Source organism: Meira miltonrushii (genome assembly GCF_003144205.1).
Source record: "Meira miltonrushii strain MCA 3882 unplaced genomic scaffold FA14scaffold_1, whole genome shotgun sequence".
NCBI classification, from domain to species: domain Eukaryota; kingdom Fungi; phylum Basidiomycota; class Exobasidiomycetes; order Exobasidiales; family Brachybasidiaceae; genus Meira; species Meira miltonrushii.
In genome coordinates this window covers 80,527-92,758 of record NW_020289943.1, presented here as the reverse complement: position 1 = coordinate 92,758, position 12,232 = coordinate 80,527, and the positions used below count along the sequence as shown (strand labels likewise).

Below are 12,232 nucleotides of genomic sequence, written 5' to 3'. Positions count from 1 at the left end.
ACTTGTGCTTCGATAAGAAAAGTGGGAGGAGTTATGCATACCTGATAAAGAAAAAGTGGAGAGAAGAAAAGAAAAAAATACATCATAACAGTAACATAATGCACCGCGGGGACTTTCGTCCGTAGGTTCGCGGAAACCTGCACACACGCACGCACGCACGCACAGTTGATCGGCTAAAAAAAGTCTTGGCATGATCAGGGGAATTTGAAATGTAAAGAGTAATAATTTACACTTAGCAGAAAAAGAGAGAGAAAAGCCGCTGCGCAGAGCTGCACTGTGAATAAAAAAATAAAAAAAGGGTGTTAATGGCCGCTTGACCCATGAAAAGATTGTGCTTCCATGTACATATGTGAGTGCTTGTGCTTTAATCTTCCTTAAGACGGTTGAAAGACAGCCGAAAAGAATGTCTTACTGTTCTAAAACTCTAAAGAAGGTATTCGTCATTGTGAATAAACCTTTTTATTAATCTATATAGTTTATGCATGCACATGCACATGCTCGTACGATCTACAATTCTTGTGGAGTTATTTGTTCTTTGATAGTACAAATATTCGAAATTGTGAGAAACATAGATAATTCTTTACACAAACCGATCGAGACGGAAAAATGTCCCGATAAATTTCGTTCTTTATCGTGTCCCTATTTTGTTAGAAATCAAAGATGAAGTATGAGGGCGTGATTTATCGTCATCGTAAAAGTAGGCGTACGCTTGACATGCATACATGCATACATACATACTCTGTCGCAGTGTAGGTAGGCGTAAACAAAAACAAAAATTAATGGGAAAATTTGGGAAAAAGGAGGTGGAGATAATAGAAAGGAAACTTTTTACAATTTCAAGACTCTTCGTACAGCCTTTTATTATATTTCTTTTACCCCCATTTATATTTTAACACCTTCATATATCATACCCTATAAAGAAAAAGAATAGAAGCTGTCATTTGACCTAACGCTTCAAAGAACACGAAGCAAAAAAGAAAGAAAGATGGAAAGCTATCCTTTTATACATTATCGCAACACATCACCAATAACGACATCATTCTATCAAATAAATGACGAAATATCTCCTTCAGCTTCTACATCCTCTTCGCCGCTCATCCCAGTTTCAAAACCGTATTATAAATGGTTAGAGGAAGAAGATATAGAACGAAAAGAATTACTTCAAAGTACTCGAGAATCATGGAGAATAAAGCAAATATCAACATTCGCAATAATATCTTCTTATTTCTTACTCAACCTTGCTTTAACTTTTTACAACAAATTTATCATGATCGACTTCCCTTTTCCGTATTTTATAACAGCCTTACATGCAGGAAGTGGAACGATTGGCTGTCTATTCCTTAGAGGGATTGGTGTTGAATTTAAATCTTCGAAAAGAGAATCAAAGGATGAAATAGAAAGAGGTGAATTGAATGAAAAGCAAAACAATCCACAATCTACGACAATTTCCCAATCAAATTTCAACTTTACAAGAATAATAATTGTTTTTCTTTATTCAACTTTATACGCAGCAAATATTGCAATAAGTAACGCAAGTTTACGTTTAGTCTCTGTTCCTTTTCATCAAATTGTACGTTCAACTTGTCCAATTTTTACATTGGTTTTGGGATTCTTATTATTATCAAATAAACCACAAAGATCAAGTCTGTTCGCTTTATTACCAATCGTTTTTGGTGCTGCTTTTGCTTGTTTTGGTGATGTGAATGCAACGACTTTTGGATTCATTTTAACTGTTTTAGGAACAACTCTTGCAGCTTTGAAGACTGTTGTTACAAATTTATTACAAGGTGGAAAAAAGACAACAAAACTTGAAAATCAAGAATCACAATATGGAATTATACAACAAACAACCCTTCAGAGATGGCGATCCTCAATACAAATGCATGCATTTCATTACACAGCTTTGGAATTGTTAGAAGTGATGTCAGCTTTAGCATGCGTACAATGTTTATTAGCTTCTCAAATTTCAGGTGAATTGCAACAAATTCATTTTCGTTTTGCTACAAATACATCAACAGATCACTTTAACTGGTTTTTACCCTTACTTCTTATCGGTAATGGATTTGTGGCTTTTTTACTCAATTTCGTTTCATTTAAAACAAACAAAGTTGCCGGTCCATTAACTATGACTGTAGTTGGAAACTTAAAACAAGTCGTTACAATTTTATTGGCTTTTCGTTTACTCCATTTACAAGTTCAATCAATCAATATTATTGGAATCATTGTCGCTCTTTTTGGTACCGCTTGGTATGGAATGCTGGAAACGAGTTCGAAAAAGCGGCAAAAATGACACTTGAAGAGCAAAAGATTCTATTAAATAAGACAAAAAAACGGATCCCCGAAGATGTACCACAAATATCTCCATGTTGATATGCATGTTTTTTTTAATAAAATCCCTCACTTGAATGCAAGATCTATGTTTACCGTGCTTGCATAATGCGTCTTTTGTTTACATTTGGTGAAAGTAAAATGAACCCCTTCCTTTTTGTGAGTTGAATACACGATGTATCCCATCTCGGACTTTTATTCAGTGATTAGGAGAAAAGAGATAATGACTTTTTTTGAAAAATTGACTCACACCCTCTTTTCCCGCTGCAGCTTACTTTTTCTTGCATGTATGAAAAAAAGCCGCTTTTAAGTCCCGCTCTCAAAGGTTTAGCGCCATTTATTTTTGGCGTTTTTCATTTTTAATTATTATCCTGAGAAGATAGAAAAAAATTACGTATCCTCACACGGAATAAAGATGACCAATTCTTCATGACAAACAAATTTGATGTAAAATAAGAACGAAAGCAAGAGCAGATTTCTAATTTTAATTTTTATTTGACAGCCTTCACGAGATTACTTACATAGTCTAGATACTTCCCAGCGTTAGCGTATGAAGGATGAGCTTACATTCACCTTTAGCCTGCAGACAAAGAGACGGATACAAGACTTGCTTATACGCTTCTCTCTCATACCGGTGAGAACTTTGTCGCAAAAACAGGCCAGGTCCTCAACATCTCAAATGGTGCTGCATTGCAATTTAACTCTCCCACGAAGGCTCGCGTATTCTACTTCGCCAAGCGTGGCCGTCTGCCTTGATGTGATCTTGCAAAGGAAGTGCTCTGATCTGTGAAATCATTTTTGTGTATCCTGGGTGAATTACATAAGCAACTGTGCGCTACGTCTTGCGCGGGACCATACTCTGTGTTGTACCTGAAACAAGTAAACACGCGGTATAGCTATCAAATCTCTTATCTTAGCCTAAAAACTTTGGTATGAATTACCCTCATTTTTAGATTTCATAATTTTCAAGCACTGTAGTCGTAAATTTTTAGCCCAATCTGATCCAGTATACTACCTGTATCACAACGAGATCATATCCTAACACCAATCCGACACAAGCATGATATCCACCGTAGCAACACTCTATATGCTATGCTACCTTGAAGATACGTAGTTGAACGGTATCAGCAAGATGTACGCCAAAAATGTCAAAATGTTAGAATTGCGGCTCTTTTTTCTTCCGATGGTCAGTGTATTCAGTACAGGCATTGTCCTGCTTTCGGTGATCTTGCTTGATATGCTACAATTCTGATCATACTAAAAAAAGTCTAAATCGGAAATCTAGAAATGATGCACTTAAGTAGGCGCTTTTCTAGCCGCTGAAGAATTAGTGAAATTGAATGTTGGCTATACTGGGATGCATAAGACAGACATCCTCGTAGTACACTTTTGCGATTAGCTGCTTGGGACTTTGGCAATTTGGTATTCGAAGATGTTGATATCACTGCTTTGGGTACAGACGCAAGTTGGTGCAGGTCTAGCATCAATTATTCCGATGTTACGCTTACTATCGAGGGGGTTTTGTCTAGTGTGGCTAATGGTCTGGTCACCTGCAACGTTGCTAAATTGACTTTAGCTCCTCCTTGAAAGTAAGTTTTAAAAATAATTCAACTTGTTAGTATCTTACTCTTTTATATTCGTGCAAATTGCGTGCGTAATGGAAGTTTTTATCTTGTCTCGATAATTTCTACATTCGACAGGATTGAGCGTGTAGTACTTCAATAAATTTCTTTTGTTTGTGACAAGAAACCTCTCAACAGTGATCGTGTTGGTTCGAAAAGACACTTCCGGGACCTCAAAAATCCCACATCGATCTCTGATATCTTCGAGTACTTAATCTTTGTAGGTGGTAGCGGGATGCCAATCATGTGGGGTCTGACTGGCGATCAAATTATCTTTGTACTGTTAAGAAACCTTGAACAAACCCTGTGCTTCTTTCAGATTGATGAAAGCATGTCGTGCACAAAGTCTGTTACAAGATACAATTGCTATCTTTTGACACAGGCTGAGCATTCAAGACTTTTGGGCTAGCACCTGAGTGATTCAAAGTTTTTACGAGCTTCTACTCTCTAATGAATGACAAGAAGGTCCGAGTAGCGTATCACTTACGCAATGCCGTGCGCTCTTCCGCGCGGAGATAATTCGCTAGAATAGGTGGACGCTAGGAAATGCTGTATCTGAAATTGTTTTTGCTATCCAATGGCACGATACATCATGAGTTTGCACGCCAAAGGCCGAAAGAATCGCCTTTACACAGACGAAGTGTCTCTAGCGCGTCCAATTCTCTTTTAAAAAAGGCGTACCGGCCAAGCACACGCAAATGAGGGCACAGGTATAATAATACACAACACAGACACTGTAGGAAAGAGCGATTAGCGCTGATATTCTAATTTATTAATCTTCGGATGAACGATAATTTGAGCGTTCTTTCTGTTTACCGTGTGCCAATCAGTCAATGCCCACCAAAGCGTCTTGCAATATTTTGGATAGCTTGAGAACTTATTCAATGAGCTCCTGCCAACCTTCTCTGAAGAAATATTGTTTTCAGAAGAAGCAAGAAATGACACCGCTCAACCAAAGATAGTACTAGTAAAAGAAATCAGTTCCTCTGCCATAGTTTTACATACAAGTAGCGTAGCTATTTTGCTTGATAAGGTGGTTTCACTTAAATCCTTGAAATACGATTGGGAAGGAAGAACGACAGTATTTTCTTCAGAATGAGGCCAAAGTCAAATTTTGGCAACGTAATGTATTTTATCGACAATTAGAAAGACCTGCCATTGGTGACAGATTTTTATTCTGAGCTAATAGCTAAGCACGCAGTTTGGATACTTGAAGCAATTGGCTTACTTACTTTACTAAGTGAGGACAATTCTCCACTAATTTCTAGAGCTAGATCGACAAGAAGCGCAGAATTGTTTAAGCTTTTTGTTGGATAATAGTATATAAGCCGGAAAAAGAATGAGACCGGCGATTTACATCTACTTTGTATGAGAGCTGCAGACTTTCGCAAATGAACTCTCACTTATCTTTTCAATAGTACATGTTCATGCACTTGTAGAAAAGAGGCCATTAATCGGAACAAAATCAACACCCACTGAAATTCGTAGACATCCTTAGTAAACACGTTTTTGTTGCATTCAATTACCTACCATGCGGATTGGATTTTGGGACCGATAGAAACAAATGTAGTTTTGCATCTCCACGAGATCCAAATTTTCAAAAATACTTTCTTGATTAGGTTCATGGAAGAGGTATGTGCTACAGCTTTTACAAGACCGTCTGTGATTCGACAAATTTTATAACAAGCAAAAGTCTCAATGACTCATGTTGTAAGAATAGCCCACGAAGTCCAGGCAATATAGAACGAATGAAATAAACAGACACACAACTCTTTTTTTTTTTTTTTTTTTTTTCAGGATATTCAAGGGAGAAATATTCCCTGGTAGCCTGTTATTTAGAGCACTTTCTCATTCTCTTAGTCATGAGTAAGAGACAACCACCTTATTTTAGACCTTCTGGATATGCCTAGATGGAAATCTCTTTACATACTATGTTTCATCACTGCACTATTACAGAGCTGTTTGTTCTTTATTTTTGACACGAAAAAGACAAAGAAGATAACGCCGCTACTCGGTAACATTTTAGTATTTTTTTATTCACATCGAACGCTTGTTAAGGGATTACAACATCTTGTTGACTTGACTCTCTTCATCAAGATTTCGAGTTCCACGTTGTGTTTCTTGAATGTAGCGCCAAATTGCTGCTGAGGGTATGCCGTCTTTCGCGTAGCGTAAGGCATTGAACCACACACCTTCATTATCACTCTGCCCTGTGCTGTCAAGACGAAGAAATATTTTCACCTCGTCAGGTGATCTGGCTCTTGTGGCTTCAATCTTTACAGAGAGTAGGAGCCCTTGTGGGTAGGTTCCATCTGGAAACCACATCCTTAGCATCCTTCGTGGAATGAGAATTGTAGGTGTTCGTTGACCTCGTACACCAATCCTTGGCGAATACCCTGTTGAAGGCAAAGTTCTTTGAAAAATCTGAAATGCTGGTTAATCTTCCTCCTCGTCTGATTCAGGCTCAGAAAAATGGTTTGGGGCATTTCGATCGCTATGATATGTAATCGACTGTCTTGCAACGATAGCTGCTTGGCTAGCGAATGCAGTCAAACGTGAAACGACGTATCTGAAGCGAAAATTTGCTGATATTGGAATCCATGTATTCGAACTGAAGGAATACAGCGACAAGCCCACTCCCCTAAGAGGGCTACTCACCTCTTCTGGGAAGCCAGTTCCATCCCACAAAGGGCAAGAAGAGCCGAATACAAGCTTAACAAAGTACTAGTGCAGTAGGAAAGTTAGTGTCAAAAAGGTGGAAAATACCTACTAATGAGACTTACAAATTCTTTCTTCCCTGTATCTCGTTCTAAGTACTTTCTTGTCTGTGGTGACACTGGGAACGTGATTTTCATCTCATTTTTTGGACGCTCAACGACTGTCTTGCCTTGAACTGAAACTGGAAGTTCACCCTCGATCAACTCCCTGTAATTGCTGTTTTCAGTCACGATATTTGACGACACCTTTTGTTTCTCTCTAAGGAGAGTGCTTTTCATACAAAAGTGAGTAAAGGGAGTCAGATTTATGCTTACTGATTCACGTCCCCCGGCAAGCACTTACATGCGTCTCTCGGCTTCCTTGTTAGAGCAGCAATGAAGCAACCTTTCTGCCAAACGCAATTGCCATTTTCTTCGATGGAAAACAGTTTCAAATTGCAGAAAGAGCTTTCAAAGAAGAATAGTCAGTTTCTCTTCGTTCGTTTGTTACTTCCCGGACAGTTCGACCCTTATACAACTCACATCCAAATCTTTCAGATAAAGCTTCAACCCGCCATAGATCTCACCGTATTTCGGTGAAGTGCCGAGAAATACGTCACTCTGTTGGTATCAAAGACTGAAATGTATAAGTCGAAAGCTTTAGTGGTTTCACGTCATTGCCATTCAACTCACCGCTGAATCTGGATCTCCGACGAGCAATTGAAGAGATACAAACAAAGGTAATCCACTGTAGTTACTGACATTCGCTGACTGCAGATGGAAATCAATCACAGTTTTATCAGCCTTCATTACGCTTGTTGGCCTGCTTTCTAAAGTTTCGACAAAATGCTTACCTGCAGGATGTTTTCCATTTGCTTTCGTGGTAATAATATATCGGTCAAATTGGTTGCTATCCAGCTATAGTACGCTTGTCTCGGTTCACGGTTTTGTTTTCTCACTAGCCTCAACATGTATTCGCTAGCAATCGAGAAGTGTTAGCTTCTGTCATAGATGTGCACAGTAAATACCAACGGAACACTCACCCATTTTTTAGCAATCTTGCTACCTCCATCATATACGCAGCATGCTTGTGGCGGTAGTCTTGTTCTATCTCCTTTTTTTGATCGTCATGCCTTGCAGCATGAGCAGCTCTGTTTTTTTCAAAGAAAATATTAGAATTTAGTTTCATCTCTCAGAAAAGACACCTACAAACTTACACAGTCTTGCTTGCGGAGCAGATTAATCCGTACCGAAGATATAAATTGCGGAGTTCAAGTATCATTGGGGAAAGAGTGGGGTTTGCCACATTTTCGGCGTATTGGTTGAAGCGTTCCGGTCTCTCCATACAAGGGGTAGAGTTGTAACCAATGAAGCTGACCAGTGGCATGCCAAAACCGGCACGAAATTCCAGAAAAGCTTCTTTCAGTTGGAAACTGCCCGTGATGCAAGAGAGCAAAGCTTCAAATACTGCAACATGGTCATGTGCGTCTATTGCGATTGTAAGGAAAAAGTCGTGTAAGTGGAAATTGGGTTGGCTCTGCGAAAAATCTGAGGAGAACTCACCCTGTGATGTTATGGGAAAAATGTTTGCCGCGATGAAATACAGCTCTCCGCCGTGATGAAGCTCGCGGGCCGCAGATTGATAGAAATGCGATTCGATGTGCGCAAAAGAATCTGAGGTATGTGTTGCGATGGCAAGATTGATTTGATGATCTTTCATTCTTCTTTGCAATGAGTTTGTTCGCCCAACATAGACTCCTGCTACTTCGTTGTTCTTGTTCGTCGTCAGTACGAGGTATGTACCCCCTGCTGTCCCTAACTTGCTATTGTGTGCCTTGATTTTGGCTTTCTCTGGCACCGAAAGAGTAAAAGTTTCTCCTTTCAAAATACGGCTGAGAAATGATGCTGCAAAATTTGACAATGTCCGGAAAAAAAATTTGCCGTCTCGATGCCAGAATGCAAGATATCACGAACAGAATCGTCCTCCATAAGCGCAAGACTCATTGGCAAATGTAGATAGCCGTTCGAAAGGCGCGCAAAAGCATTCAACGCTCTATCTACCGCCTCTGCAAGCACCATCGCAGGCTTGTGTGGATTAGGACACTTGAAGAGGATGTACTCGATTTGACCATCTGCATAAAGTTTGCGCGTAGCGAATCTTATGGTTTCGATGATCACCTCGCCTTGTTGTCTACTATTTGGTAAAGTCCTAGTCTTGAACTGCAATTTGCTGCTCTCAAAGAGTCGCTCTGGTCCAAAGGTGAGAGGCTCGTAATGCCGTTGTACTGCGGCAAAAGTCTTTGAAACTGAATTTGTCCCTGCATAGTCATCTTCAGCATCGTCGGCTTCATTCTCATTGACCTCATCAACAACAAAATCCGAATATGTATCATCACTATCATCGTTCTCCTGAAAATCTTCAACATAAAGGTCATCATCTTCTTCGAACATTCTCTCCATGGTTATTTGCAGAGTAAAGTATGGAAAGCGGTGTAGTGTTATTGTGTTGGTGATAGAGAAAGTCTGAGCGGAAACGAGTGAATTTGGTGTGTTACTTGTATAGTGAGAAGACTCTATTGATTATTGTACACTCTTTACATGGACCAAGAAAGAATATATTTTAACGAAAAACTACGAGCAAGCTCTTTATGGCCAATACTACTTTTGTTATGTGCCTTTGTTATGTTCTTGTGTCCCTTTCTTTTTGCAAGATCAGAGTCTCCAGTATGCGGAGATTGTGCCATCGATTCATCTTTTCACAATTTTCGCCTTAATTCCTCCCCTTTTACGCCCTTTTATGATACTTCACTGGGCGAGAGAAATAGAATCAAATCCGCACAGTAAGTTTTCCGGACAAGCTCACACATCATCTTCTCTAAAGACACGCGATGAAGTGCTTCGCGGAAAATCATTCCCTTTGTTCGTTTTGTGAATATACACAGCAATGCGCGAGGTTGAAGCCACTTTCCTGCTGAAAATGTGTGTAAATAGTCAACAACGGAACGCGCCACTAAATTCCCATTTATCATTTCCCTTTGTCAAGCTTTCAAAGAACAAAGGGTTTTCATTAAAATTATTTGCGTATCCCACGCATTATTGAGTGCAATGCTAAGGCAATCCAATCTCTCCTTTGTCCTCGTCGCGTCCTTTATCTTAATTTTAATTTGATCGCGAAGCAACAAAAGGCAAATTGGGCAATACACAGATATACTGTTCTTTTTGCGAATACGCAGGGCAATTTCCTTGGAGAACGGATCTAATTGATGGGAAACCAAGAGTGCATTGTATCACTCGTCAAATACCTTTGGATAATCCGGCTGTCGTCAGTGGAGCAAGGAAAATGGTGCCTGGCTTTGTCGTTACCTTGGTCCAGGTTAAGGGTCGCACCAAATCTATTCGACTCAGTAGAGAGAGACACAGGAACGCGGCATGACAGATTGATCTTCGCGCGAATTATAGGCAATTGTATCGCAAAGGAGAATCTAGCTAGCTCTTCATCAAAGTGCATCATGGTTTTTCTTTCGGTCTTCATATCTCGAAGTGAAGTTTATCAGTATCAGATGTTTTAATCATCTAAAATGTTACAATCAGAATTCGACTTGCCGTGGAGAATATCTGCTCGAAAATCGTGCTTTTTTGTACTGTGTCCGAAATGTAACACAAGTCAAAGTCAAGTCTCCGATGCTGTCTGCTCGCCCATGGGTAGTAACAGCCAGGCCTTTTGCAGCCTTATTTGATCCAAACGCAAGCAGTGCGCACCATTTTCAGCATTAGTATCCCCTGGACAGACGATTCAATGCTTGATGAGAAAGGTGAATTCAGGAAATCTTTTCAAAGCCAGCATGACAGGATTAGTACACATGTTAAAAAAAAGCATAAATTCTCTCGAGTACACTCACATGAGTTCTGAATCTTTCTCACTCTTTGCTGATTGAAAAGACTTATCGCTTCCTTCGTCTTCAATGCCTGATAAAAACTTTGTGTGACTTGAAATATAGACGTACAGATCAGCGGTGTGCTCACTTGTGACCTTCGACATACTCACCTATTATGTTCGTTCATCAAGGCTTCTAACATCCATGAAAATGCCAAAGGCGTACTTGCCTCGCGTCGTGAAATAGGCTTTTCGATGAAGCAGAATAGGTAGAATGTAAGCATAAAGACTGAAAACAGAAATCTGATACTCACGTCTATTTGCAGAAATAGCGCCAGCACCTGAGACACATCATCGCTCAAAGGCTCTGAAAGCATAGCGGCAATCGATTTCTCAAGTGATACGCCCTTAGACCATTGAAAAGTACTGTATAATTGTAAAAGTGGAAGGTGAGATTTCTCCATGTATTTAAAATTTTTCCAAAAATGCTTACCGCCACGTCCAGATCTCGTAAAGTAAAATACCAAGTGACCATAAGTCTGTTTTCTTTCCATACTTGAGACCACGAATCATCTCCTGAAATTTTTAGAAGAAAAAATTAATAAGATGTAAACCATAGAGAGGTTACGAAAGATACGCACAGGCGACATATAATCTTTTGTCTTGAAATCACATCGGAGAGGGGAAAAGAACAATTGTCAGTGAAAATAAATTATTGATCCTGAATATCGTACAAGACTCACTCCAGCTATTCCCCATCTGCCGATACTATCACGGGGCTTTGAGATAGCAAGTCCAAAATCACCAAGTTTTATCTGCATTCCCCGCGTGAGAAGAACTGGATGAAGGAAAAAAAGGTCAATCAGGCTGCATATCACACGCAGGAAGATTCTCTCTTACCATTCTCTAATTTGATGTCCCGATGAATTACAGCGTCTTTTGCTAAAGCACCTTCATGAAGATAATGAACAGCCGAACAAAGCTGGGCGCAAATACTATTTCTGGTCGTAGGGTCGCTTAATAAAGAACAAAAAAATTTAATTCAATTTCTTCAGTTTTTTTTTGATAATCACATCACTCACATGTTTTGTTTGCAAAAGAGAAAATCACATAAAGTGCCTTGCTCGCATAATTCTAATTCCAATTGTAAAAAGTTATTCTGGAGTGCAAAACTCTTTAATGCGACAATGTTCACATGTTTAAGCTTTGAGTGAATGTCTGCTTCCCGTTTCATATTTTCGAGGGCACCAAGTGCTTGATTTGTTTTGATACATTTGACTGCAACTTGCTGAAGATTGGAAAGAAGGTGAGAAAGAGACAGTATCTTCGATAGCAAAAAGTACTCACTTTGTCTGTCTGGAGATTAATTGCTTGGTACACTATTCCAAAAGCCCCTTCGCCTAAGCAAGAAATGAAACGAAACTTTTCACAATTCATCTGAGCAAAGAACATGTTTTATGCATCAAAATTTTGTCTAATTCGAAGCCGGGTCTTTATATAGTATATGGATTCGAACATCTGATTTATATATGTACATATATTGTATAGCAAAATTATGGGCGCTTATTTGATTAGAGTTTTGATGGGGGGTGGACATGATTAGATCTTGGATGGACATAAAGATTACCTTTGTGATGGACCCGTCAATTTCGCCGCTACACGCGTTTTGGAAGTAAAGGCATCAGATTTTCAAAAAGGGGCATGATAGTGTA

General features: G+C 39.4%; 4 protein-coding genes across 4 annotated transcripts; 1 reads left to right on the top strand and 3 right to left on the bottom strand.

Annotated features, from left to right (window-relative positions):
- Positions 1-1,213: 1,213 nt before the first annotated feature.
- On the top strand, positions 1,214-2,281 carry FA14DRAFT_112919 (TPT-domain-containing protein; the record flags this gene model as incomplete). Its single annotated transcript, XM_025495989.1, has 3 exons — positions 1,214-1,354; positions 1,421-1,787; positions 1,902-2,281. Coding segments are annotated over 3 exons (888 nt in total), but the record flags the coding sequence as incomplete, so codon positions are not given.
- Positions 2,282-6,242: 3,961 nt separating this feature from the next.
- Positions 6,243-8,446, bottom strand: FA14DRAFT_846 (uncharacterized protein). Its single transcript, XM_025502982.1, has 9 exons — positions 8,210-8,446; positions 7,864-8,134; positions 7,690-7,797; positions 7,501-7,624; positions 7,340-7,417; positions 7,190-7,267; positions 7,011-7,114; positions 6,734-6,938; positions 6,243-6,674 (listed from the first exon to the last, which is right to left on the bottom strand). The coding sequence occupies exons 1-9, from the start codon at positions 8,364-8,366 to the stop codon at positions 6,387-6,389; spliced, it is 1,413 nt and encodes a 470-aa protein (XP_025356765.1). The 5' UTR covers positions 8,367-8,446; the 3' UTR covers positions 6,243-6,386.
- On the bottom strand, positions 8,447-9,273 carry FA14DRAFT_845 (uncharacterized protein). The gene has a single exon (XM_025502978.1). It carries the CDS (start codon positions 9,104-9,106, stop codon positions 8,528-8,530), a length of 579 nt encoding a protein of 192 aa, XP_025356764.1. The 5' UTR covers positions 9,107-9,273; the 3' UTR covers positions 8,447-8,527.
- A 1,268-nt stretch (positions 9,274-10,541) lies between these two features.
- FA14DRAFT_183032 (kinase-like protein) lies at positions 10,542-11,972 on the bottom strand (the record flags this gene model as incomplete). Its single annotated transcript, XM_025501278.1, has 7 exons — positions 10,542-10,691; positions 10,835-10,946; positions 11,014-11,096; positions 11,264-11,358; positions 11,421-11,515; positions 11,603-11,808; positions 11,868-11,972. The coding sequence occupies 7 exons, from the start codon at positions 11,970-11,972 to the stop codon at positions 10,542-10,544; spliced, it is 846 nt and encodes a 281-aa protein (XP_025356763.1).
- Positions 11,973-12,232: the final 260 nt, after the last annotated feature.